Source organism: Artemia sp. Qi Xiang Cuo, chromosome 8, assembly GCF_049724085.1.
Source record: "Artemia sp. Qi Xiang Cuo chromosome 8, ASM4972408v1, whole genome shotgun sequence".
Taxonomy (NCBI): domain Eukaryota; kingdom Metazoa; phylum Arthropoda; class Branchiopoda; order Anostraca; family Artemiidae; genus Artemia; species Artemia sp. Qi Xiang Cuo.
In genome coordinates, this window is record NC_142801.1 from 20212565 (window position 1) to 20240010 (window position 27446).

At 35.1% G+C, this 27446-nt stretch overlaps 1 protein-coding gene across 1 annotated transcript in view; it reads right to left on the reverse strand.

Annotated features, from left to right (window-relative positions):
* Pex19 (peroxisomal biogenesis factor 19) overlaps positions 1–27186 on the reverse strand; it is a 40785-nt gene extending 13599 nt beyond the window's left edge. The window contains exons 1-4 of the mRNA XM_089092877.1: positions 27030–27186; positions 23680–23829; positions 19065–19150; positions 9563–9667 (exon numbers count right to left, since the gene is read on the reverse strand). Coding sequence (XP_088949003.1) covers positions 9563–9667; positions 19065–19150; positions 23680–23829; positions 27030–27108 — 420 coding nt within the window. The 5' untranslated portion in view covers positions 27109–27186. The remainder of the gene's footprint in view (positions 1–9562; positions 9668–19064; positions 19151–23679; positions 23830–27029) is intronic.
* Between the last annotated feature and the right edge of the window lie 260 nt (positions 27187–27446).

A 27446-nucleotide genomic window follows, 5' to 3' on the forward strand; every position in this document is an offset into this window, starting at 1 on the left:
CGAATCCTAGGTTATCCCTTACCCTAGTGTATGAGCCTGATGGCAGATTTAACCACTTATTCTTGCAGAAAACAACATTACCCAGCAAAATTGACATATACAGAACAGGTTTTACGCGTACATTTTATTTGCTTATCACAATATGCAGGACTGCTTAATGAAAACGGTTATAGTGAGAGCCCATTGCATCAAAATCCCTTCCCTTGAGCAGAACTACAATTTACTTGATGGATTAAATCCTTCAAATAATTTATGTCCATTCTTGGCTCCTACTGCAAGAACTCAGGTTTCAATTTCAGTATAAATGTCTACTTTTCAATCAGATAGAGTCCAATAAAAGACTATTAATTTTGTTCCCTAGTGCTACTGATATTGTAAAACTACGATTTATCGAGACAGAATTCACACGTTGGTCCTTGTCCCAAACTGAATTCCAAACTATTCTTCACGCTACGAGCTTCATCAAATGGGTATAAAAAATAAGCAAAAAAATATAATATAAGAAAGATAAATGAACCAACGACAAAGTAAATGAAAGGGTCGACTCAAAAAATATTTCCTGAAAGAGATCACCAGTGAAATCGAAAACACGCCAGCTCTTTATGATAAAACCAATCCGAGCTATAAACAAATCCAATACCTGGAAGAAAGCTTCTTGTTCACAAGTTGCCTTCCTTGGCTAGCTAAACAAGAAGAAGTTACGAACAAAAGAGAAATAAACAAATTTTTATTCAGATTCACCATTGCGAATTTACTTAAATTTGTTTTCCATGAATTCTTATTTGGAAATTCTACCGTTTCTTATACATTCAACTAGTAAGAAGTTCAACAATTTTAAGAATAGAGGATAAAAAGAAACATTATTTAATACAGAATAAGTTATTTAGGATAGGTTTAATTTGAATAAGTAGGGTAAGTAAGTTATTTAGGATAGGTTTAATTTGAATAAGTAGGGTAAGTAAGTTATTTAGGATAGGTTTAATTTGAATAAGTAGGGTAAGTAAGTTATTTAGGATAGGTTTAATTTGAATAAGTAGGGTAAGTAAGTTATTTAGGATAGGTAGGTATTAAGTGTAAACATGAAACGGCATTAAATAGTATATATTTCGTAGACTTGCATGGACCGCTAGGTAGCGTGCAGAGGGTGTTGAAATAAGTCGTATATTTCGTAGATTTGCGTTGACCGCTAGGTAGCGTCCAAACAGTGTTGAAATAAAGGATAAGTACTGGAAGGATTAAATAAAAATAATCAATCCGGCAATTAGTTTTTTTTCTGTTTTAGAATTGTTTAAAAGTATTTTGTTGTTTGCTTTGTTTTCGCGTATGTGTGCTATTTTACTTACTTAGTTTATTTACTCGTGTTTAAAGTATTTTGAAAAAGGAGAAAAAATGATGAGTGTTGACGAGGAATTATAGGAAGAAAAAATGGGAAAACGTTGAAGAATGTACGAAAAAATATTAGTTTCGCCACATTTCAGAGGAAGACCTGCCAACTGAACTTGAGATACATAGATGGATGGAACAGAACGTTTGCGAAAAGAAACCTGATAGGTATAGATGCGTCAGGTTTGAAGTTCAAGAAAACAATTTTTTTTAAATTCCGTTTCGCGCTGAAGAAGTGAGGCGTTTGTCATCCCGAAATATTCGCTTTGTTGTGTTTTTTCAGTATTTTCATTTGGCCTTTAAAAGCCCCATTTTGCTCGTTTTTCTTTCTTTATGAAACGAGAATAGAATCGGATCCAAAAAACTTATAAGTTTAAATGTAAATAGACTGAAGCAAAGAAAGAGACGACATCTTTTCAGAGAATTTCTGATGACAGAACGTATAGAATTAGCATTTGTACAAGAAAGTGATACTGATAATTTAAAAAGCGTAGATCCCGAATACAAATACTTAACAAACACTTGTATTGGTGGCAGTAGTGTAGCAGTGGTATATAAACGTCAATTTGAGCCACAAAATGTCAGAATCGATGAAGAAGGAAGAATTATCAGTTGTGTGATAAATAGAAAAACATATATCAATGTTTATGCGCCATCCGGATCCCAAAATAGGAAAAACAGACAGAAATTCTTCCGGCAAAATATTGCAGCATTTATCTCCAAAACTACCGATGAATTAACATTACTTGGAGATTTTAACTGTGTAACAAGTAAGAAAGATGCCATAGCCCGAGAAGAGAATATTTGCAGAGCATTGGTTGAGCTAAGAAATGGACTGAAACTAACAGATGTCTGGGAGGAACTTAAGAGAATAAACAGCTTTACAAGAATAAACTAGGTAGGAAAACATGGAGGTGGAGCAAGACTTGACAGAGTTTATGCATTAAAAGTAATGTTACAAAGAGTGGCAAACACAGAACACAAGATAGTGTCTTTCATGGACCACAATGTAGTATTAGAGCATAAACAAAAATGAAAAAATACAAGGAAGAAGAAAGAAATTTACATGGAAAATGAATACTGCAGTCCTAAGAAGTGATGAATATAAGACAAAGATAGGGAAGATATTGAAATCGATGAAGGAAATAGATTCGAAGTTGCTACTCGAATACTGGAAACAGACGATGAAGTCCAGAATTACGCAAGAGGTAAGGACAATTTCAGTAGAATCATCAAAAACTGGCCATGAGTATCTGACATTTCTTTATCGACTGGCTTATAAAATAAAAAAATAGATAAATGAAGGGAAAAATCCAAATAAGGAATACTTCGAGACTCTATTAGAAATAAGAGAATTAAAACAAAAGAAGGCAGAAGCCTATAGGATAAGACCTAAATACGAGGACCAGATAAGAAATGAACAACTAACAACAACACTTATTTTCAAAAAGAAAAAGCAAGCAAAAGAAGCTAATCTTAAAAGAGTTAAAAAGAAAAATGGGGAAACAACTGAGAAAATGGGAAGGAGTGAAATCTTTCTACAAGAATGTATTTACAAGAGAGAAAGAAGAAGAAAAAGATAGAATGGACGAGTTCTCTCGGAAGATTGAATATAATCAAGCGACAAAGGAAGAAAATAATATACTAACGGCTAAATTAGCTAAAGAAGAAATAAAGAAAGCTATACTGGAGACGGATAACAATCAAACACCAGGCCTTGATGGAACACCTTACGAATTTTATAAGACACATGTCGAAGAAATCGCAGAACATCTCGCAGGTATTTTTAATCAATTACTAAATAACGATGATATTTAATAATGATGAAATTAATACAGAAAAACGGTTGCCCTGAAGACCTCAACAACTGGAGGCCAGTTAATATCACAGATTGCGATTACAGAATTATGTCTAAAGTATTAGCAAACCGTCTAAAAAGGGTGCTACAATCCATACTAACTGTAAACCAAGGAGGAGGACTAGAAAACCGGAAAATAGCAGATGTGTTGGCTAATATAAGAGATGTAATAATGCAAGCAGGAAGTCGAAAGGAAAAAAAATAAAATAAAATACAAGTTGTGATATTAAAAAGGCCTTCCATATACTAAGAAAAAAAAAATCTAGTATGGATCATGAATTACTACGGTTTCAACGACACATTCATAGAATGAATAAATAGGATAATTGAAAAAATAGTACAAGTAATTTATGCCAACAGCGATATTACGGGAGAATTTGAAGCAGAAACTGGAGTACGCCAAGGATGTCCGCTGAGTCTTACTGTTTGAACTGTATTTTGACCCGCTACTTAAAAATCTAGAAAAGGAAATAAATGGCATTATAATAGAAAATGTGGCAATGAAGTTGAACAGTTTTGTAGATGATTTGACAACGTACACAGAAACTGAAGATGATTTCAAAGCAGCCTGTCAGTGTATAGAGGAATATTGTGACATCTTCAAGCTACAGCTTAATAGAAATAAGTGTGAAATGGTGTCATTGGGAGACGAGGTAGAAGAGGTGTGTGAGAGGACCCCGAGAAAGGAAAAAATTAAAATATTGGGCATGTTTTTTCAAAGAAGTTGGAACCGAACGGAAAGTGAAAATTGGATAAATACGATATCGAAATTCAAAAATGCTCTTAGATAAGGGTATGGAAGAGGTCTGACTGCTCACTAGAAGGCCCAGTATGTGAATACTTAGAGAATGTAGAGAATTTTATTTTGTTATTTATTGTCGGGTGATAGGAGGGTCGCTGTTTCGTGTGGACTGTCGGTGAGTTGACTTCTTTTTTTTTATAGATTTATAAATTAGACATTGTCTAGTATTGTTTATGCCAAGTTTTTATATTAGTCATTTATTCTATGTCATTTCCCAAATAACGGGCCGTTGAGCCCTTTGGGATATTGTTTTTGTTATTTATGGAAATAAATGGAACTTGAACTTGAATAGAAATCATGAAGGCTTTCAGGTCATACATGTGGAATGTAAGATGAAAGAACTTTTCATTAGGACAGTGTTGGAACAAGTGATAAGGAAAAAGAATCACCAACAAGAGCTTGGTATGAAACATGGAAAAGAAAAGAAATATCCTTCAAAATATGATCAAGTATTCGAAGAAATTTATGAAATAGAAAAATTAGGAATGTCAATTCCTACAAAAAATTTCTTGGTCAATTTTCCCACTTATCTCAGGAGATAAGTGGGAAAATTGACAAAGAAAAACTTAAAAAATATTATGAAAAAAAGAAACAGCTTCCTCCACAAAAGATCATTGAAAATGGTAGTTATAGTGAAGAAGAGGTGGACAAAAGTTTCATACTATTAGAAAGTTGCCTGTTGCCGCCAAAAGTTAAAGAACACATGTTTTTCTTTATGCATAATTTGTTACCCACCGAAGAGTCGAAAGTAAAGATGAATGTGAGTGGTAGTAGCCTAATGGACTATGTAAGCTATGCGAGAAAAAACTAGAAACACAATGTGACGTATTGTTAGATTGTGAAAAGCAAGAAACAAATGTAGCAGGACTGAGGAATTTATTGGCAAGTGTTACAGGTAAAAAAGATGAAGTTAATTTAGAGAAAGCTGTTTACCTAAAAGTAGATGATGAGGACCATATGAGGACAATAGTGTACATAGTATCGCATTTTTGTTATTACACGTGAAAGCGAAAAGGAAAGCAGAAGAAAGATTATGGTGTGATAAATCGTGTGGAAATAGAATATAAAAGGAAAATAAAGTGTAAGAAAACTGAGGGCGTGTTTGGTCTAAAGTAGAAGGGAATAGTTTTTGTGTCTTAAAAAAAATAGATAAAAGGAGAGTTGAGAAAAAATTATAGGGTTTAAAGGTTTAGGGTTTTATATTTGTATGGTTTTTGTTTTTTCAATTTGTGCTAAGGATTTAGGTAGAAGATTAGAAAAGGGAGTATTTAATTCTGGTAAAAAAAACAATAGATGGAATATATATTTATGGAATATATATTTATGGAATAGTGTTAGAATTTTAGTTAAATATTTCGAATTTTTAATGAAGTGTTTGATTTTAAAGTTTGATTCGAATTTTTAGATTATAATAGTTAGCTTCAAGATTTGTTCAGTATTTTTAAGTTTATATACGAGTATTTGGTAGGACTTAAGTGTAATTGAATATTTAGACTGTATGGGGTTTATGATTGAATATAATTTTAGGGAATATAGAAATAATATAGGATTTTGTATGATTTAGAAAAATATAGAGTTTAGATTTGTAATCTTTGAGACTTAGATTATAGAGTTTTAGATTTGAAGAGTTAGATTTGAATTAGTGGATTTTATCTTATGTATTGAGGGGGATACGATTCGCCTGGAATGTGAAATGTTTGATTTTTGAGAAATTTATTTGAGGAATTTGTAACCCAATAACGCAAGGCCCAGCAAAAGAAGAATATGATGAAATGTGACGTATTTAAAAAAATGCTGTTAAATTTTTTTTATGTAAATGTAGTGAAAAGTGTTTTAAAAAACGTGAAAGTATTTTAAAGTTCAAAAATGTATATGTATTGTAAATTTGTATTATAATGTTGTATCATAAAGAAAGAAAAACGAGCAAAAATGGGTTTTTTAAAGGCCAAATGAAAATACTGAAAAAACACAACAAAGCGAATATTTTGAGAGGACAAACGCCTCTCTTCTTCGGCGCGAAACGAAATAATGTATCCAAGGAAAGTGCCGAATGAAAAAACAACAAAAAACAAAAACGGAAAGTCAATGTGAAAAGAACCAAAAAAAAACTTAAAAGATGAATAAAATTCAATAAAAGCCAAAAATTATAAGAATTAAAACGAAATACCTAACAACCATAAAAGCGAGTTATCATTTCTGTATTTTGTGCAAATCGCGGATATTGGCGAATAACTCGCTTTATGGTTGTTAGGTATTTGGTTTTAATTCTTATAATTTTGGCTTTTATCGAATTTTATTCATCTTTAAGTTTTTGGTTTTTTCTTTGTTCTTTTCACATTGACTTTCCGCGTTTGTTTTTTGTTGTTTTTTCCTTCGGCACTTTCCTTGGATACATTATTTCGTTTCACGCCGAAGAAGAGAGGCGTTTGTCCTCTCAAAATATTCGCTTTGTTGTTTTTTCAGTGTTTTCATTTGGCCTTTAAAAAACCCATTTTTACTCGTTTTTTCTTTCTTTATGTTATGTCAGGCCAATGTGGTTTAAGAAATTATAATGTTATATGTTATAGGCCTAAAAAATGGGAGCAGCCCCTTGCCGCCATGGGTAGCTAGAATGTAAGTTTTTAAATTGTTGTATCGTAAACTAATGGATGGAGAACCGTATGAATGGGGAAATTGATAAAGGTAGATAAAATGTATTAGGAGAAAATATTTGGTATGTGAGGAATTAGAAAGGTAGAAATCTATAGAATGCCGAGTAAGAGGTAAGGTAATAAAGTAAAGGAAATGATAGAGAAATAGTGAGGAATTAGATTACAATTAAGCAGGGAGTCTTAGAGTAAAAAAAAGGAAAGAAGTGAGATTGATTTTTTATTTTATTTCAGGAGTACGAAAGAAAAAAAACAAGAGCCGGTTGGATTCTATCCATTACATGAAGTATCACCAACCCATCATCAAGAAAACGAAAAAGAAGAGGAAACCAGAAAAGGAGTTACGTCCAGGATATGTCAGTATAGACCAAAGAACGCTGGATAAAAGAAAGAAAAGACGAAGAATTTGAAAAAAAAAGAAATTCAACAAAACAACTAAGTTTTAAGACTAGATTATTGCCAATCCGTCAAAATAAGAGTTTCAGGCTTAATCCACGGCAGAATCCAGCGTCTGAACGTCACAATTCGGAGCAGTCAATCTGTCATAGGACCATACCAATGGAACATGCACGAGCAAGATAGGTGATACACAAAAAAAATATATATATAAACTGAACTAAAAACAACGTAGTGATTTTCCACTCACGAAGTGAAAAATTTTCATAGGAAAAGAATACTCATAAATGTGAAAAGGGAAGTGAGAGAGCAGAAGTTTAAATTAGTTTACCTTTGATTATGATTATGAAAATAAACGCGCTATAAGCAGTTGAGTTGAAGAATTAGTTGACAACCGTTTAGTTAATCTCAATATTTGTTTTGATCTATTTATATCAGGGCTTTTGATTTGTTGGAGTCGAATCACGATCGCACCTGCTTACAGCCAACGATGCCAAAGGAAGCTCTTTTAGATATGTCTTTTGCCAAAAAAGAAAATAAATTAAAAGGGCGATTTTCTGTGCACCAGGCTTTATTGAAGCTTGAGCTTCGATGGAGAAGAAGTAAAGCCTATGTCATGCATGGCCAACCGTCTAGGGCTAAACGGAAAGCAGGTCATCCGCGGTTGGGGTTCGAGGATGTCATAAAGGAAGATTTAAAGGAAATGGGAACTTCATGGGAGGGTGTAAAGAGGGAGGCTTTGAATAGGTTGGAATGGACGAGGAGCGTGCGTGCCTGCGTTGGCCTCAGGCGGCTTGGTGCTGCGGTGAGTTGTTACCAGTAGTAGTAGTATTCCAAAATGTAGGTAGAATATCCAATAGCACTTGTTCCAATGTTTTTATGATTTGTAATTCTTTTTTTTGTGCTTTTAGGTGTAGAGTTACCATAACAGGACAAGATAAAGTTTAAAGAAAATAGTCTTTATGATAGCCCTATGATGGAAGTGCACGGAGATGCAGGCTGGGACTAAGAAGTACGATCGTTACTTCCCATAGACTTAGTCTGGTACTGAAATCTATAGTACATGATACCAATTCAGCCCTTGCGATCGACAACGCGTCCACTAGACATACATCAGGACGTTTTCCTGTGCGCCTTGGTCGCTCTACGGCAACCGCATAGAACGTTATCAAACAGATACACTAGTTTTAAATATGCCAAACAACTCTAGTTATCCATTGAGGCATTGATCTATTTTCCCTCTTTCCTTTATACTGCAATAGGAAAGCAATTTGACTCAGATGACAACTGATATCAAGAGTTTTTCAAGGAAAGAGGGGTCTAAATAAAGTATACCTATATATCCACATTCAGCTGCTTTATTCACATTCCTTAAAAAAAAACACATTTAAGGAGAAAGGAGAAAAGGTGTTCAGATGAATCGAAGGGAGATAAGGTCACGAGACGCGAACACTGCATGTACTAGTATATAGGAAAGTACGGGTTAAAAAAAGTGCCAAAGAGGGCAACATGAAATCTGGCTTGGCTAAAAGTTTCTTTTTGACTGGCATGATGTTCAGGGGGTAACCCTGGTTATACCAAGAGAAGCTAGACAAAAGGACAAGAGAAGCAAAACAAACATAGGGCGCGTTCTTGTTATACACGTCAAGCTGCTTTTTCTCGCTCTCAGCAACTCTGCGTCGTGTTGTTTTGGGCGTTTTATCTGAAGGATATTGACGATGACATGGAATAAATTATTGTTAACATGAGACAAAAAATACCAGGACGATATTAAAAATTCAGTAAAAATAATAGAGACTTGATATGATACAAAATGTTCACTATCTGTAGGTCCAACTTTGTTATAAGCAATACATTCCAATAATCTATATCTCCATTTTTCCTCCCATTTCACTATCATTAAATACTCTTTTAATGCATCGCAGTTTCTAAAAGTACTCCATGCAAATGCCACTAACTGACCATCTCTCAAGAACAGGAGATCTAGTCACAAGCTAACATAATCGAGTAAGTGTTCATCCTTACACCGGGATTTTACCTGTAACAACTGCTAATATTGTTTCTAAACCTTGTAGCAGCGGTGGCCGTCACATTCATCATAACTCCTCTTCCTCCTCAGATTATTTGAAGCTTCAACTTTGTCCATACCCAAGGAAATCGTCAAGATGTAAATTCATTTCCTATAACAAAACCCCTGTCTAGTCTTAGGCTGCCAGTTTTCCTTTTACTCCTTACGAGCAATTCAGTAATATCAGTCTAGGTAAATGGGCGTTGTCCATCCTGGGAATATCCACGCAGCTTAGGCTAAGCCACTCTTTCAGAATGTACATACTGAAAGGGATCAAACAGAGTTGATTGTAAAGAATAATATTTAGACTTCTTTGCTAAGCTATAGGTCTAAAATTATTCACAAATAATCGTGCTCACTCTAAGGGGATATTACAAAAGAACAAAACAAAAAGCAAATAAACTTACTTTCAAAGCTTGTGCACCTTCATTTAATTGCCTCATAGTATCAGCCATAGGATTTGCGTCAACTGGGGAGCTTTGGCTCTTCGGAGCGGCAGCAGGAACTCCTGTCTAAAATATCACAAGTTTTTCTTTAGTCTCTTTATTTTTAGCTAGAGAACTATTTTTTTTTTCAAGAAGAACAAACATAAGTTTGTTAATCTTCCTCAAGCTTACATCAATCGAGTGAAAATTATGTCAGAAGCCACAATTCGTTGATATAAAACATATTTGTTGCGCATTGAATGATACTCAATTAATTATCAGCCGATTGTCAACCTTTTTAAGTTAAGTTCTTTATAAATATATTGACGCTTCTTGCGTAATCGATATATTGATTGGTGTTACCCGGCCATTTATTAATTGCACAGTAACCATACGCTTCCTCCAATTTCCTCTTTTGTTCCCTTACCTCTTTGCAATGACCGACTTAGAGTGGCGACTTAGAGTGGCGACTTAGAGACCTCTTTTTAGTCGAAAAAGGTACCTCTCTAAAGACCATTCTGGACGCAAAATGGACCTCAAAACTCAGTTTTCAGACAGCTTTTGAAAGAAAAAGCAGTGACACAACACCAAAAGACACTTGACTAAGGGAAAAAATAGGAATGGTCATTAGCAGACATCTCTCCATGGTCAGAGGCCAAGTTGTAATTAAGAAACAGACCACCTGAGAATCATCATGTCACGGGAGGAGCCTTTTTTTTCTTTTGTTTTCTGAACGCTTTATTTTCAAATACAAAAAAAAATCAGATTCAATAATATGATAAAAGAGATAAGGGTACAATAACTAGAACACACAACCTATTTGTTTCCCTTTTTTGCACTGCCTTCTGCTGAAACAGAGATGCGATCAGCAACTGTTTCTTTGAATCTAACTGCTGCCGGGTGGTTTCAAGAGTAGCAGCTACACATTTTTTTTCATTACGCCTCGACAGAGTCCCATCTATCATGGCCTGCGCGAACTGTATCTCGACCATTTCCTTCTTTTCAATGCCTTTTTTCAGCCGGTTATGAGCTCCGTTCAGCAACTCGTCTGCAGCCTGTTCCTTGGAACCAAACCCTTCTTTTTTTAGAGAGAGATTTTTCGAGAGTCTGTATGGTCTGTCTTTTCTAAGAGGTTTTAGTGAGTTGCCGCTCTCTTGCCTCCAAATCCTGCCGCTCTTTCTCAATTTTCCTTTCAATTGTTTATCCTGCTGTAGGTGCAAATCATAGCTCTTTCTAGTAGATTTGGCTAGTTTTATTAAGTCTTCGGTGATAGCAACATTTGGTGCACGTCCTCCAAATCTGCCCAACCCATCTATCACAAACAGTTTTGCATTCAAAGTTCGCTCATTCATCGAAGCTCTTCCTTTGCTGAGAACTCGCCCGGAAAGGGAGAAACCCAGCTCAATACTGGCAGACCCGTATGTAATGGTCAAAGTATATTTCGCGACTTCATACAAGTTTAGATATTTCCCTTCCTGAATCACGTTTTTCCACTTGTCGTCGATCCTTTCTGGCTCGGTGGAAGTCCGGATCACTGGACTAACTTAAACTCGTAAACTAGCATGTCCTTTTCCGTCTCGATGGGTAACTTCCTGGCAACATATAAGAAACATTGAGCAGAAACTGGCTTTGAAACTCCTTTGGGATGCAGAAAAGTTAACGCTTTCAACAACTGCAAAATATCTGCCGATTATTTACTTAAGGATATATCTTGCGGCCGCAGAATAATACTTCTGAACACGCTGAATGAACCAGCGTTTTGGAAGCTCGCCTACTCACTAGAGACAGTCGACAATCTCGTCATTCACAACTGTCTGTAGCAGTGGCACAAAGTTCTTTTCATCTTCGAATGGCTGAAGTGTTAGTTCATCGCTAAGCTCTTCGGTTGCTTTGAGTTTTAGATCTCGTCCAGTCAATGTCAAGACCAGGAGATTCAGCTCCTTATAGAGTTCATGCACTAGGGGCTCTTCCCGTTGAAACTTTTCGGTGAAACGTGTGAAGAGGTTCGAACTATCAACAACAAACTGACACTCTGCTTTCATGGTCGGTTGTTTGATCAGCCAGATGATCTCCTTGTACGCATTTGATTTCATAAGACCAGGGTTTTTCTTTGGAATATAGACAACAAAGTACTCAAACAGAGCTGGCATCTGCTCCATTAGCCTCGAAGCGGCAGGTCCTATTGTTAACCATCTGGTGGGTACGTGTTTCAAAAATCGGGACTTAGGAACGCCATTTTTCTCTTGAATCTTATCGTAGTCTTTTTGCGTAGCCGGCCGGCCAACCCTTTGGTGATCAGATCGAAACAAATCTCGCCAATATCCTGCAAACCCTTCCGAAAAGCGTTGGATACCATATGGACCCATTATCAAGGAGACCTTCGCTACCTGTCAATTCACTTTTTTCAATATCAATCAGTCGGAAAGGTTTTTTGTTCACGTTCGGACCTTCAAAAATTAACTCTAGTAGCTTAGAGATAGATAAACCACTCCCATCGATGGTTCTGGCTATTTCTGACTTCAGCTGTGGTTTGTCCAATAAACGCAGTTTTCAGATGTCTTTTACCACTCGTTTCATCCTTTCGAACCAGAATCGGATCTTCATTTGAAGCTCTTTCTTACTTTCTGAGTTTGTGGTTTCGTCAAACTCGACAGCATAATAACTGTTGGCGACTTCATCAAGGGTCATTTTCCGGAAATAGAGTCCAAGAGATTCGGTTAAAAAATAAGCGAACTTAGTTCACCCGAAGAAGAAGTTTTTGACCACTATGTCTCTGAACATTTTTCAAAATACATCTGCTATTCCGTCTGCGGATTTCTCAGAATAGTCAGACTCAATCATCTTCAGAGCCCATGTAATTTCTGCAACTGTTGTTTCATCCCGCAATACGTAAGCACCTTGATGCATCGGCAGTTTTGCAGGTTCGCCGCTCTCCGTGGAAGATGCTGTCGAGACGAAGCTGATTCGGCGTTTGCTTTATGGTAATTCTTCTTCTGTTCAACAGTTCTGGCGTGCTGCAGTAAAGCGTAGGAGCCCTTATGCCAGACAAGCGATGTATTGCAGATAGAAAAGTAGAAAGAGAATAGGTCTCCCGGAACGGCTCTACACCACTCTTTCATTTGGTGTCCCGTCACATCTTTTTCTTCCAACTAAGTCTCTTTGGATTTGCACTTCTTCATTCTTATTCAAACTGAAACTTCAAACCCTAAATCTTAAAAAACAAAAGAAGATAGTAGAAAAATATATATAGACTATTACCAGAAATGCAATAAAATAAAAAAAAAGGGCGCTAGGAAGTAGTCTAACAGTTCGAGAAATATGTGTACGATCAAAATCGCGCGAGAAACTTGGTTTTAACACCACCTCCTTCGTATTTTGCGCTTGGAGCCATTCTCTTATTTTTTTTTTCTCTGTGTGTTACAGTGACACCCTGAAAAGATTTTTAAGTAATTAATAAATCCGACCAAACCCTGCCACCTCCTAGCATATTGACTCCAGAGGCAAAGTTGTTCACTACTTTTCGTGACTATTCTGACTGCTCTAACCAAACAGTAGCGCCGTAGCCTATGTAACAACAAGTTTTGTCTTTCTTAGACAAGCCAAAACAGGTTCTAAAAATCTCAATCAAAACAAAATACGGAAAACCGTATACTCATAGGTATTGATAGCCTTGAGGATACGGAGCTTTAAACCAAAGCAAGAAAAGGGACTTTAGGGACCTTTATCAATTTAAGGGACCAATAGGGACCTTCACTCGATTTTAGCAACTTTTAGGGACTTTGTGGCAGCCCTCATATGGTGAAACTGCCCTGTTTTTGGCCCAATTTTGTTCTAGATTTTGTACTGATTTTATGCAAGTCCTTTCAACATAATGTGTATCTTTAACCCCATTTCCGCTTAGAGAAATAGATCCTTTAAGATTACAGTTGGTGTATAACTAGGAACGTTAAGATCCCAAGTTCCGTATTCTTCAGCAAGGAGAGTACCAAAGATCACCACATCGGAATTTAGTATAGTTACACTTCAACGTATAACGTCCAATCGCTTATAATTACGTTACCGTACTCCCTTCTCGCGACGGAGTTGTCTAACAGGTCCTGGCCGCTCTGAGATTGGAGTTCAGTAGCCAAGTGATGCGTATTTTTCCAAAAATAATCTTATCCTAAGTCCCGTATATCCACACAAAAAGCAGAGGGTTAGGCAATCAAGCCCTAAAAAAAGTGACTTTTTGAAAAATGATCTCTTGAAGACAAGACACTAAAATTAAGTCCATAAACTTTTGTAGTTGCACAATATCGGTAATAAATACTAAGACTATAACTTACTATGATAGGAATCATATAAACAGAAAGCAAAAACAAAGCCAGGTAGATCCAGCTTGCAGTTGCTATGAAAGAAAATAAAAATAAAACTTTTTTTCAAACAAAAGTAATGGGCAACATAAAAATAAGACGAAATACGCTGAAGTTGAGCTAGTGCAAAATTTTGACTAAAAATGTACGTTTTAAGGTCCTGGGAAACCTTCCTTCGCGTCACAAAAAGATCCATTGATCTCCACCCCAACAACTGGTGCACAAGTATTCTAGCCCTATTCAGGCCAAAATTGCTGCTTTGCGGCACAAAAGGGCCAATCGGCGATTTTTTTTTTTTTTATTGATACCTTTTGCTACTTAAAACAGGCACTGGAACCGTAACTAGAACAATAAGATTCCATTTTAATAAGCCCTCTTCTAATAATCTATGGCCATTGGTTCAATACGATCATGGCTAGTGAAAAAAAACATACATTTTCATTGGATAAAATGCAATTGTCCCTAAATTTGCAGACAGGGGCCTGAAATCTCTGCTTTAGAATTCTCGGACATGCTAAATTTGAAGTTAAAGATTTCGTTGAGATCGCCTCTCCTCCCTTTATGGGGTGGGAAACTTCCCCTTTTAATAAAAATATGCCCGCTTCCTTATGCTAATAAGCTTAGATGGTTTTTTTTAACGTAAAGAATTTTGACATATTTGGATTCACCATGAAAACAGATTTTCTTTACAAATATATTTTAGTCAAAACTACTTTCCTTAATTTTTGGTTATTATGACAGTGGGCGTTTTTTACTTACAGTTTTATAAAACCAGTAGTTTGATAAAACAGTCTAAAATAATGGCCACCAGAAATCCCAGTCCAGACAAGTTTAATATATCCATTAATCATAATAATAGTTTATACAATTACAGGTACACAATTAATGTTAATTCTGCATATCCCAGCAAAAACCGAAGGATTCTTTGCCAAAGTCGACTTATGTTAAAAAACAGTAACTTTCGATACACTCGAAGACTTTAATTAATGGTAAGTTCATATCCATGGGATTTTGACGAACTGTATAAGGATTTAGTTGCGATGCCAAAATGCTTAAAAATTTACCTTGAAGGACAAAAGAATTTTTCGGTTTTCAAGTTGCAAGGTTTTTCAAGTTGCAAGCAAACTCCTTGAAAGTAATAAGCAAAAACCTTGAAGCTTTTCAAAAGCCAACTGTTTTTAAAATAAAACTGCCTAATTTAAATTGAAACATTTTAACACTGAGTACTTTTGCATATGCGTATTTAGTGTTGTGTGACAGAATCACCCTTATTTACAATACCTAAAATCCACTAAATACAAACGTCAAATATAAAAGTGTTAATGGTTTAATACAGCTCAGGTTTTAAACACCTCAGCGTCTAAAAAGATCTGTCGAAACGTTTGGGGTCCTTATAGGACTTTGTCAAAATTCTATGTACCTGATCTTACTACAAGTTTATAACCTTCAATTGCAGCTGTATTCAATGTCATAATAACCTTTTGGCTTATGCCCCATTCACAATGAGATTTTACTAATACTGAGATTTAGCTAGCATTAATTTAAGCCAATCAGAATTTTTCATAGAATTTTCCAGCCAATCAGAAAATTCTAAAAATAAAATCGGATAGGCTCAAATTAACGCTAGCTAAATCTAAGTATTAATAAAACTTGATAATTTGTAAATTAGAAACATATATTAGGAAAACAATATGAACAAATAATCCGTTAAGACACGATTTGTCCAAAACAAATATAAAAATGATGGCACTAGAAATTTGTCTCAAGAAAACGTTTCTTGCTATGAAAGAAAATAAGACATGTTGAGGCCTCGCAGCAACTACTAAAATATCTTCGCCGATTCACCATTTAGATCTTAGTTCGAGAATGCACTGAAAAATATTGAGTTTTAACAATGTTGAGTACCAGTAGTTTGAAAAAATATCAGCAAATGGTCTTGTTCTGCATCATCATTTCTCAACCTTTCCGGTATAACAAACCCCTCCCCCAAAAAAAACGGCAATTTAAAGACAGTCCCCTCAGAACCCTTCAATGATATGGTCACTGATTCACGAATGATGATGTATTTTTCAAATTCTTAGTCGTCGTATTTTCTTGATCTTACACGTGACTGAAATCAACTAATTAATAAAGAAAACCCTAAATAAACATTTAATTTTTAATAGCTAACTGCGATCCCTTGTCGACGGGGGTAGCCAGTTTTATGACCAAATAGCACCTTGTCATTCTCTCAAAGGTTTCATTCTTTCATGCTAATTATTACTTGTACAATAAATTTTATTTTTACTGTTATATGCGAATTATTTCTAATACTCCATAAAGCATCAAAACTTTATAGGCGACAGGGCCACACCCAGGATTTGGATTAAGTCGAGGAGAGTGGGTTTCAATAATGAAAAAAGGTCTTTATTAATTATTACACAACCGGTAGTGCGTAAGGCTTTAAGTTGATTGGCCATCAAGTGGCGACGCCCAGAGAAGACCCTAACACGCCAGGTCTTAACACACTGTCCCCTCCTTTTGGAAGAAAAAACCGGGAGGTGTCAAACCACTAGGCAGTTTCTGGAAATATGGCTTCAAGCTGGACAAGTCGTGGCTTCAACTCATTAGACCGCAGATAGAGGGCAGATAACTTTGGAAGAACCTGGTCCAGCAATTTCATGGTGCCGAGTCGGGATGAAATAGTCTGTGCCTCGTCTTAAGTCAAGGTGCTTATTCTTCATGCTAACAAAAATTAGTAATTTCTTACTATTTTGAAATTGTTTCTTTTATTGTTAGATGCAAGCCGTTTTTAGTATCCACGAAACTCTGATACAGATGACAGGGCCAAACCCGGGATTCGGATTAAGTGGAGAAGTGCGGGTTTCAATTGTGAAAAAAGGTCTTCTTTAGTTACTGCATAACCGATAAGTGTGTACCCTTCATGCTGATGAAAGTTATTAATTTCCTACTATTTCAAAAATTTTCTTTTACTGTTACATGCGAGCCGTTTCTAATTCCCACGAAGTTTGGAAAACTTTGAAATAAATAATAGGATCATACCCAGGATTTCTAAGTAACTTCTTAGAAATTTGTTCTAGATTACCCAGTAACCGAATTGCATGACGTCATCCTAATCCGAATTAAAAAGGTTATGACACGAACTTGATTATTTTGCTCTGAAAAAAAAAAAAATAACAAGTAAAATAGCACAGGAAGGTGTAAATACTGAGGGTAAAGAAAGACAAATAAAAGGGAAAAATACAAAAAGATAAATAACATTAAGGAACAGCACAATTTTTGAAGATATAACATATTAAGCGGAAGCGAGCACTCACTAATACTCATGCGTCAGAATCGAAATCAGAATTGGCCGAGGGGAAAACTAGGGTAAGCGGGTCGTAGCATGCGTCATCAACCTTGACCCAGTTAGAACTCGAAGTCTTTTTAGATTCTAGCCATAACCTAGTCCCCTCCTAATGGACTCAAAAAAATGCTCAAAAAAATTTTTTTTTGAGCATTTAGTAAAAACAGATGCGATCTAGTAAATTTTTCGTCTCCGATTTAGTAAATTCTTCCAGCTCAGGGTGGCAACCCTGAATATAATACCCTCAGCCGTTAGGAAATGAGCGGACTATTTAAGTTTAGGTGGCACATGCGATACTATTTCTCCAAAGACGGCATTATTTCTCAGCTTTATTTTTTGTATTTTCGCTCAAGTTTCGTTTTCTTCTTTTTTTCACAACTACCAAATTAAAGTTTACATTAAAGTAAAAGCTTTTTTTTTTACTCGCTTTAAAATATAAGATATTTTAAAGAAACCTTTCGCAATGAAGGGCCGAAAATACACAAGGAACTATATGCATTTTTAAAATATCAAGAACATTGAAAATAATATCGGGTCTCTTAAATTTGTTAAGTGGAAAGTTACACTACCATATATATCTTTAAAAATATGGGAACATCGTGGATAACTTAATTTGCAGTTCTGCAGCTTTTGGTAGCACGGGGCATCGAGTAAAAAAAAAGAATAAAAATCGGTAAAAAAGCTAAAAACATATGGCATCAAACAGCTTACGAAGGCGTGGCTTTCCTTTGAAAGTGCAGATGTCTTGGGGAATCACTAAACTACTAATGTTTGAACTTTTACGGACGGAAACTGTATTCAAATTTAACTAATTAGTTTGGCTTAATTATTTTCACAGTTCAATTTGGCGACACTGGCGAATTTGTGATACTACTCTAAAAACTTATGATTTAGTCAATAATATTTTAGTCAATGACATTCGGTGTCAATGGTGTCAATGACATTCGGGGTCAATGACATTTGACTAATAATTTAGTCAATGACATTCGGTGTATGTCACTTTAAATTTAAAGTTAGTACTAGATCAATTCAGAAAAATCTAGAGACAGAACATCTCTTAGAAGTTACTTTCGCTTGTCAAGTTCTGCGAAGTGTGATGAAACTCCAATTCAACATACCGGGAGCTACAAAGCGAACATTGAAAATAGAAAAAAAAATGTAGTCATTTACATGAAGTTATAAGATATTTTAAAGAAACCTTTCGCAATGAAGGGCCGAAAATACACAAGGAACTATATGCATTTTTAAAATATCAAGAACATTGAAAATAATATCGGGTCTCTTAAATTTGTTAAGTGGAAAGTTACACTACCATATATATCTTTAAAAATATGGGAACATCGTGGATAACTTAATTTGCAGTTCTGCAGCTTTTGGTAGCACGGGGCATCGAGTAAAAAAAAGAATAAAAATCGGTAAAAAAGCTAAAAACATATGGCATCAAACAGCTTACGAAGGCGTGGCTTTCCTTTGAAAGTGCAGATGTCTTGGGGAATCACTAAACTACTAATGTTTGAACTTTTACGGACGGAAACTGTATTCAAATTTAACTAATTAGTTTGGCTTAATTATTTTCACAGTTCAATTTGGCAACACTGGCGAATTTGTGATACTACTCTAAAAACTTCATAATTTTGAAATAACCAAAAGAAAATCTTAGAAAATCACGGTTCTCAAGTATGCCCCTTTGAATTGAAAAAATTTAATTAGAAGTAATCAGAATGAATTACAAAGACTTTTAAACTACTCATTAGAAACCGTGTTCAGGCACAGGAAGAATGCTTACCGCACAAGCTTCTCCGAGTCGCATGGCAATGTTGGCAAAATCGGTCATATTCGGTTGAGAATTACTAGAGCCTCCATTGGCAGGATCTGGAAATGTAATATCAAATATAGGACAGTGTCAGTAGAGCCATGCCAGCGTTAACTATATCATATGGACCACGTTGTAAACATAACAAAAATATTCAAAAGAACCATTTTTATTATTACTATTATTGACTAAATCATTAAACCGTGTTGCAAAAATATCTAAATAAATGGTGTAAGTCTTAATAAAGAAAACTAAAATTTGGAGTTTAAGACACTTCAGGAGCAAGACTTATTCAAACAATCTCAAGCTGGAAGTATACCAACTATCGCACTCTTTTTCATGGTCATAAGAATTACAGAAATTTTTAAATGTTCTAGGCAAGGCCCTTAATCGAGTAAGATACCTTTTCATCAGTATCATCACTTAAGAAGACAACAGAAGACTTTAGTTATGTTCCAAAAATGAGTAATAAGTCTCGCAAGTCTTTTTAAAGAGAGCTAAAATTTGAGATTCGAATATTTAAGCAGCAAGATTTTCCCAAAAAAATCTCAAGCTGAAGATATTTCTACTTGTCACACTCTTTTCTAAGTCATAAAAATTTCAGAAATTTTGACAACTTTCTACAACAGGTCATTAACCAAGTATGCTATTTTTTCATCGGTATCATCACTTAAGAAGACTTAAAAGAAAAAACACATCAGAGAAATAAGTTAAGAAGAGAGAAAAATTAGATCTACCCGACAGCCCAAATCAAGAGATTTCCAAGGGAAGAGAAGATCTTTTTAATAATGTAAGTAAAAAAAAAACTTTAAAATATATTCTCTATAGATGAACACCTCACCCCTCCCCCCTTAATCAAAATCCTGGGCACTGACCTACTTGTCACAATAAACTAAGTTAGCTAGTAGAGACACCACTCTCAGCGGAGGTATAAAATTCCGGTTGTGCGAAGGATGGCCAACAGCAAACAATGTATGGCCCATAGGAAGTGTGCCGTTTCCACGCAAAATCCAGAGAAAAAACTAGTACCCTGGTGGATACCTCGATTTAATAACTCGATTTAAATAAATAACTACTGGTGGATAACTCGATTTAATAAATCGATTTAAATAAATAACTCCTGGTGGATAACTCGATTTAATATAAAGCTATTGTGCTGCCCTCAACTGTAAAGTGATATTATTGGATTCGGACCTAAGAAATTTCTAAGGTAACGCAAAGGAAAGGCTCGACTGAAGTAAGTATGCAAGATTTTGCTTCGGGGGAATGAATTTGTTTGTGGCACAAATTCAACAATAGCACATAAATAGGCATATGGAATATGAAGACTTGTGGGGAGGGAAGGAATTCCCTGATCAGCTCTAATCTTCGCTTGCTCACACATGAAATTACGAGCGGGATACATCATTGGCGCTACAATTATCAGTAATTGTAGATTGGCCAAAACTGTTCGTAGTAACGAACAGCAATTCAGACAAAAAATGCCTGACATAAAACATCACCAAATGACTCTGACTAATTTGAAAAGGAAAAAACGATTTTTGAGGTTTTAGTTAGTTAAAGATTCCCTTGAACTCTTGATATTAGCAAATGTATTGTTGAATAGAAGATCTTTGATAAAAAAAAAATACACTAAAACCGAATAATTTGGCTCGTTTAAAACATGCCTAAATATGCAGTTTTGAAGATCAAAACAAAGGGTAAAATTGACTCGTTAAATTGATATTGGAAATGGCTCGTTTGATTGAAAGCAATATTCACTGATTTTCATCAATACATTAGCCACTCCTCTCATTTAAAAGGAAGTAAGAAATGAGGTCAAATAGAAATATTGACCAATAAAAGTGAGGTCAAATAATTGCTGTAAGTATGAAATAATTTAGAGGAAAATTCCTGGGGATGTCGTTGAAAATGCATTTGCGCTCCTAGCTAAATATATGTATTTAAACCATTTGCATAGCCTGTGTGCATGACCAAATCTTTTATAAAGTCTCTTTTCATTGTTCATCATCTATGTAATCACCCTTGACGGCTTTTTCCAAAATAAAAATTAGAAAACTTTTCCATTTTTTTTTTATCTGTGAGATTGAAGAATTGTGGCATCAATAGGACTCAGCATGGGAACATGCTCAAAGGGAAATGGAGGCCGGTTTGGCCTTTTTACTTGGTTTGTGCAGCAACTTTTCCTTAAAATTTTATTATCAGCTAATAGAGGATTCTGTGCAAGACTAGGAATCAATGGGAAAGTGGGTAGAAAATCTCGACAAAGAATATTGACTGAAACTAACTTTTGCAATTCAATCTGGAATGTCTATGGAAGGCCGGTGTTGGGGGTTTTATGGCACCAAATTATTTATCAGAGGACCTTTCTTTGTTCATTCATAAATTTCTTATATTATCCTTATTTGCGAAGCTATGAATCACTCTTTTAACAGCTGGGTTTGACTATTTACACACAAATGAACACCAAATTTTCAGAAAAAAAACTGCTTAAAAACATATATAAAATTGCTTGAAATCACATGTGCAGAAATATCCCTTTTCAGGGAAAAGGGGGAGGGAATTGCTTGAAATCACCTGTGCAGAAATATCCCTTTTCAGGGAAAAGGGGGAGGGAAATCTTGAATCTTAATTTCTGTAATATTTTCTGGATCGAAAGGTCTTTTCCTATTAATTTCAGTCTGGGGAGACGAAAAATCCCATCTGGTTTGAACCTGGCTGACACTCTCAAATACAAGCTATTGACATTCCCACCTGCTCTATTCGAGTCTCATGAATTAATATGCCTGGCAGAAAAGGCTTCACTTACAGATGATATATGAAAGCAGCACAAATCTGAGGTTTAACTAATACAAACACAAACATGTCACTATGTTTTGGATTGTGGTTGGCTACTTCATTCAGTAGGATGGGGCACCTTATTTTATCAACTTATTCATCAACGTTATTAAGTTTCAATATTCTCGATTTCGAGACGATGAGTCACCCTTCTCAGGTGACTCACTAAAATAGCTAAAAGTTTAACTTCTCGAACTACTGATTTCTTTCCTTCAACCCCCATTCTTACTGGTTATGTTTTCTGGGTATTACCGGGTATGATTGGTTCCTTGCCCCCCGCTACAGGCGCTTAAGTGAAAAACCAGAAAGGTTGATTGTAGTTAGTTCCGTAACAAATCGTACGCTTCATAGAAGTGAATCTATCCTTTGATATGAATTGTATACTTCTTACCATATTTTTTTTTACCAGGGGGGTAAATACTGTAAGGGTACAACTGATTTAATACAGGAAAGTGAGTTCCTAGTTTTACTTGGGGCATTTTTCGGCTGGCAGGGTAACAAAGGGCTACCATATCAGAGTTTTAGGGAGTCTCACCTCTAAAATTAATTTTCACTCGATTTTACTCACGCACGTAAACTCCTACTCCCACTCAACTACCAAGCGTGGTAATTAGCGGCAGTTGATAAGTTATATCTAGACGTGGTACTAACTATAGGTAAGAATCCCAATTCCAAGATTTTCTTTGAGATTTTAGGCTACAGGAGTTAGCTATAATTATAGCCTATAGCCATTCTCATTTGGATAGTAGCAAGCCTACTAGTGGTTTGCTACATTGCTACGACAGATGAGCCAGCATTTGTTTTTAATGGTCCAAAATTGAAAGTAAGTAGCCTAGTCTTACTTATTCTCAAACGGCTCACCCTCGTACCGGAGGCTTGCACCTACTAGGCCAACAGCCGCCATTAGCTGATAATAAACTTACAAGCAAAATTGACGCGCAGTCCAAGCAGATGGGCTAAACTGGTGTTACCATCCTTTTGGGCATGCCAATGGTTGAGCCCTATTCATGCCAACAAACATGTTATTTTAAATATAGACAGGTCGAAATACAGGAAAAGTACCGCAGTTTTTGCGTACACATCTTGGATGTTTCAGAATTAAACTTTTTCAGAGAGTGACAATGAAATTGAACCCCTTGTTCTAGCGGCCGTCAAAGTAAACAACACTCCCCCCCCCATAAAAATTGCATACGGTGATGAATTTCTTTCAGACACAAGTTTGATAATAGAACAAAAGTAGCCACAAATTAATGAACTTAAAAGATAAGGGCATGAGCATGTACAGTGCCAAGCTTCTGCTTTTTGTGTACATGCCTGATGTTATTTATTAAAATTGGATCAAACATAAGATCAACATCAAAGACGATCATCTCAACTTTAAACATAAGACACAAATTATTTCTGTCCTATTCTATTGTGCAGACTATTGCACGACCCTTAAATGTAAAATTATCGTGTTAGGCATAAACCTTGGCAGTTTGTAACTTGAAACAAAGCCATGGTATTTAATAAATTTGAAAACTCAAAATCATCCTTATACCCAAATTAGTCCATTGTTTAAAAGCAATTTTTTTTTAGAAATACGAGGACTTTAAAGGTATTGAATAGTAAGCTTTTAAAAATATTTTTCCAAAGTATTTTAAGTATTACAAGTAGCCGTCCTCAGTTAAACACAAGTAAAAACCAAATAAAACTCTAAAAATTGGAAAAAAGGACAAGAAATTTATTACTTCATTAAGTAATTTCCCACCTGTGTTACTACTGGCGTACGAACGGAGCATTTCTTCAAATTGAGTTGTAGCATTTTTGATAAATTCTTCTGACCATTCAGGTCCTTTAGATTGGCTGCTAGGGACTGGCTCTTCAATTGGTTTGGGGGCGGACATGTCTTCTAAAGCACCTAAAATAAACATATCACAACAACTTCTGTATTGTAATTAGACAGTAGAATTACTAGCTTCACATAGGTGAAGCAGCAAACTTGCAAATAAACAATATTTAAGATGCATTTCCACTGTGCTTCATTATTTTTTTTTGCTAAGGCTCACAAAGACATTTTGAATTTTATAAAAGTAAGATGCTATTTTATGTATGTATCTCTTAAACTTTTGGCAAATCAAAAATAACCAAGCTTTGAGTAAAAATGCATAAGACCATGCTGGCTATGGTCTTATGCATTATTTTTGATAATAATATACCTGGTACATGATTAGTGTTCAAAAAAGCTTTATACAGAATCATTTCCCAAGTTCAAATAGCCATTCAATGTTTTTTTTAGGTTCGTTTTGCTTTTATTTTGTCCTTTTATCTGTATATTTTTTACTCTTTATTTACTTTTGTGAACTAAGGATGGTCGAGCAGTGGTCCCGACCGAAATATTTGCATAGTATAGAAGCTGGCTATATAGTAGTAAATAGTCCACAATACACATTGACCCAGTAGTGACCCACAAACAAATATTCTAGAGTTCCCTAAAGAGTTGTTGAACAAACATATCAGCCAAGGGTTGGAAAATAACTTTCATTATTTACAGATTACCACTATAAATGTACCAAAAATTGTCAGTAAATCCTTTCACAGCTGTTAATAAATTTCACTAACAATTTGAAACATTGTTGGATTTTAAGCATGAGATTTGAGTGTAAAAAACTGGAAACATAGCATTTGAAAGATCTGACAAACTTGACTTCATTAGCATTTACGTCTCGACGAATTAAATAGTTAGCAAGTTTGAAAGTGAGATCCAGGGAAACCAACCTTTAAGCAGTTACTCAATCTTCATTCTTACATACGCCAGCGTTGCATATCTTGTGCATCAAAAGACATGAGCATCCAAATTGGTCGAAACTTACACATGGCAAACCATAGTACAACACAAAAATATGAAATAAAGGCTTTGCAGAAAGTAACAATGATCAGGATTTTACATATACAGTCAAATCTGGATAACTCGAACCTCGAAATCCTCAATATCTCGAATTACTTTCAATCCCCTTAGAAAAACCTGTCGAAGTCAAAGAAACAACCATGCAATTCGAAAACCATAACTTGAAATAATTTTGCGGTTAAATTTTACCTCTGTAAGTCTACGTGACACGAAAATTACCTCTATAACTCGAAATTCAGTAGATAAGTCGTTATTTAATTTTCACTTTACCACCAAACGTCAAAGTTTACCTCTGTATCTCGAAGTTTTTTCAATGAACCAGTGCTAGTCAAAACCGTGGTATGTAGGTTGTAACATGCCAACTTTTACTTCCTGGCAAACTAAATTTACTATTGACATTTAAAGGTCAAGTCTTTACATTTGAAAGTCAAGTCTTTATACGTCAAGTCTATAATATACTAGTTAAGTTATTCTCAACTTTGCTATGGCTGTAGACAGTAAATTTAGCGATTTTGTACCTGTGTAACTCGAATTTTCATTTGGCTTACCTTTGTAACTTGTTACCTTTATAAGTCGGATTTTATATAGAATGGCCTCTATAGCTTGGACTATGCATAAGTTGAACTACCCATGAATTTTGAGTTAGCAAGAGTCAACTTTATAAAAAGTAAGCACTGAAACAGAAATAAACTTCTGAATTCATTACAGCCAATATGATGGTGTTGACTTCGTAAAGAGCAACACATCTCCTATATATAATTATTTCCAAGAAAATTTTTCAATTTGTGAAATTGAAATTCCTATTATTTGTAATAGAAGTCACAGTAACCTTTATTTGTCCTGATTCACATTGTGCTCCATATTGTTGTATGTTGTTGGTCATGATATTTAGTTGTACTGACTCTTGACATTACATTAGAAGATGTCTAGTTAAAAATGTTTTTTTCTCTTTATCCAATATTAGAATTATTTTTCTTTATAATAAACTAAAAATAAAGTTAAACTATTAACCTTCTGGTTACTTAAACCTTATATGTGGGCCTTAACTGTTTAATTTTCTTTCACTGCACATTTTCAAATGGACAATGCTGAGTTTATTCAACAATAATCACACCAGCAATAACTATAATTTTTTTTTTAATGAAGTCTTGAAAGTACAATTAGTCTCAATTAAAAAGCCGATCAGAGCAATAGGGATCAAAAATTTCATAATATTTGGCACTTTAATGAGTGCAATAATTAATTCTCCCAACCCTAATTACTGTGGAGCTAGGGTATAACCCAGTTTAAATTAAAATAGGCTTAAATTGTGTTCAATTTTATCAATAATGGGAATTGAGTATCCTGGTTGGTACAAGGAGGAATACATGATGTCATGGCTCAAGCTCATTTGATGTAGGGATAGAGAATAGCAATCTAATAGATTTCTGTAGAATTGTGTATAGTAACACAGTAATATGCAAATGTCATATAGTCACTAAATGGCCCAAAGGTTAGGGGCCATAGTTCTTCAATTCAAGCTAATCTCTTAATCAGGGATTGTATTATTAATCAACACAAAAATATCAGTTTATTTCTATATACTTAATTCATTTTGAGCTCTATGCTGTTTAAGTTGATGCAAGCAAAATGCTTTTAATTCAGAACTACCAGAATTTAAGTTTGGATAGAAATCCAAATCAATTTGTTGTTCAGATTTTTTTTTTTATTCATGTGTTTATTTACAGCTAATGAGCCACAGGGATGTCTGAGCAATGTCTAAGGAACAACAGAGCAAAGGCATCAACTAAGGAAAATAAAGTTTCACTATTTACAGTTTACTGTTATATTGTCATTGTCACACCTAAATGCTGTATCTGACATTTCCATACTACTGAGATAATTACCAAAGCTGTTTGCTAAGTTGTTCTCAAATTGAGGATCAACAGGGCAATGTAGATTGGAAAGATCAAAGTGCCATTCACATTGCATTGCCCTCCAGATTCTCCTTTTGAGAACAACTTGGCAAACAGTTTTGGGTAATTATCATAAAAGTTTGAAACATACTAACCCAGAACATATTTGTCAAGGTAATAAAATAAAATTATGAAAGAGATCAAAACATTAGATGAGATTCCAGAAGCATATTGGATTAAATCAGCAGTTCCCAACCTTACTTTAAGTCCCCACTCAGGCAACCATGGGTCTAGGCTAGGGTAGCTCAAATTTCTTACTGTCAAGTAAACTATTTAAGTCATCCTGATTTCCACTGCTACTTGGTTCACTATTGGGGTTAACTTCTTTACTAGGCATTGTCTGGAGATAAAGGAATGTTTTCTGTCACTGCTTTCTCTGAAAGAACAAAAATTTCAAGGGAAAAAAAGGTGAAATAATACCTAAAATAAAAGTAGATCTACTTTTTTTAATTGAGGTAAAATAGTTTAAAACAACTACTCAATATTAAACTAGCATTTATAACATTAATTTGGGTTCTCCACCTAGCAAAATGTTTCCAGGCAATATTTCCTGAATGTCATTTTCTTTATTTATTTCTAATTTTCTAAATTCATTAAAACAAACAGCTTTTGGGCCTTTCCCATGCATAGTTGGTCAAAGAATAGCAAGAATTGGGCACAAAAAGAACAGCAAAA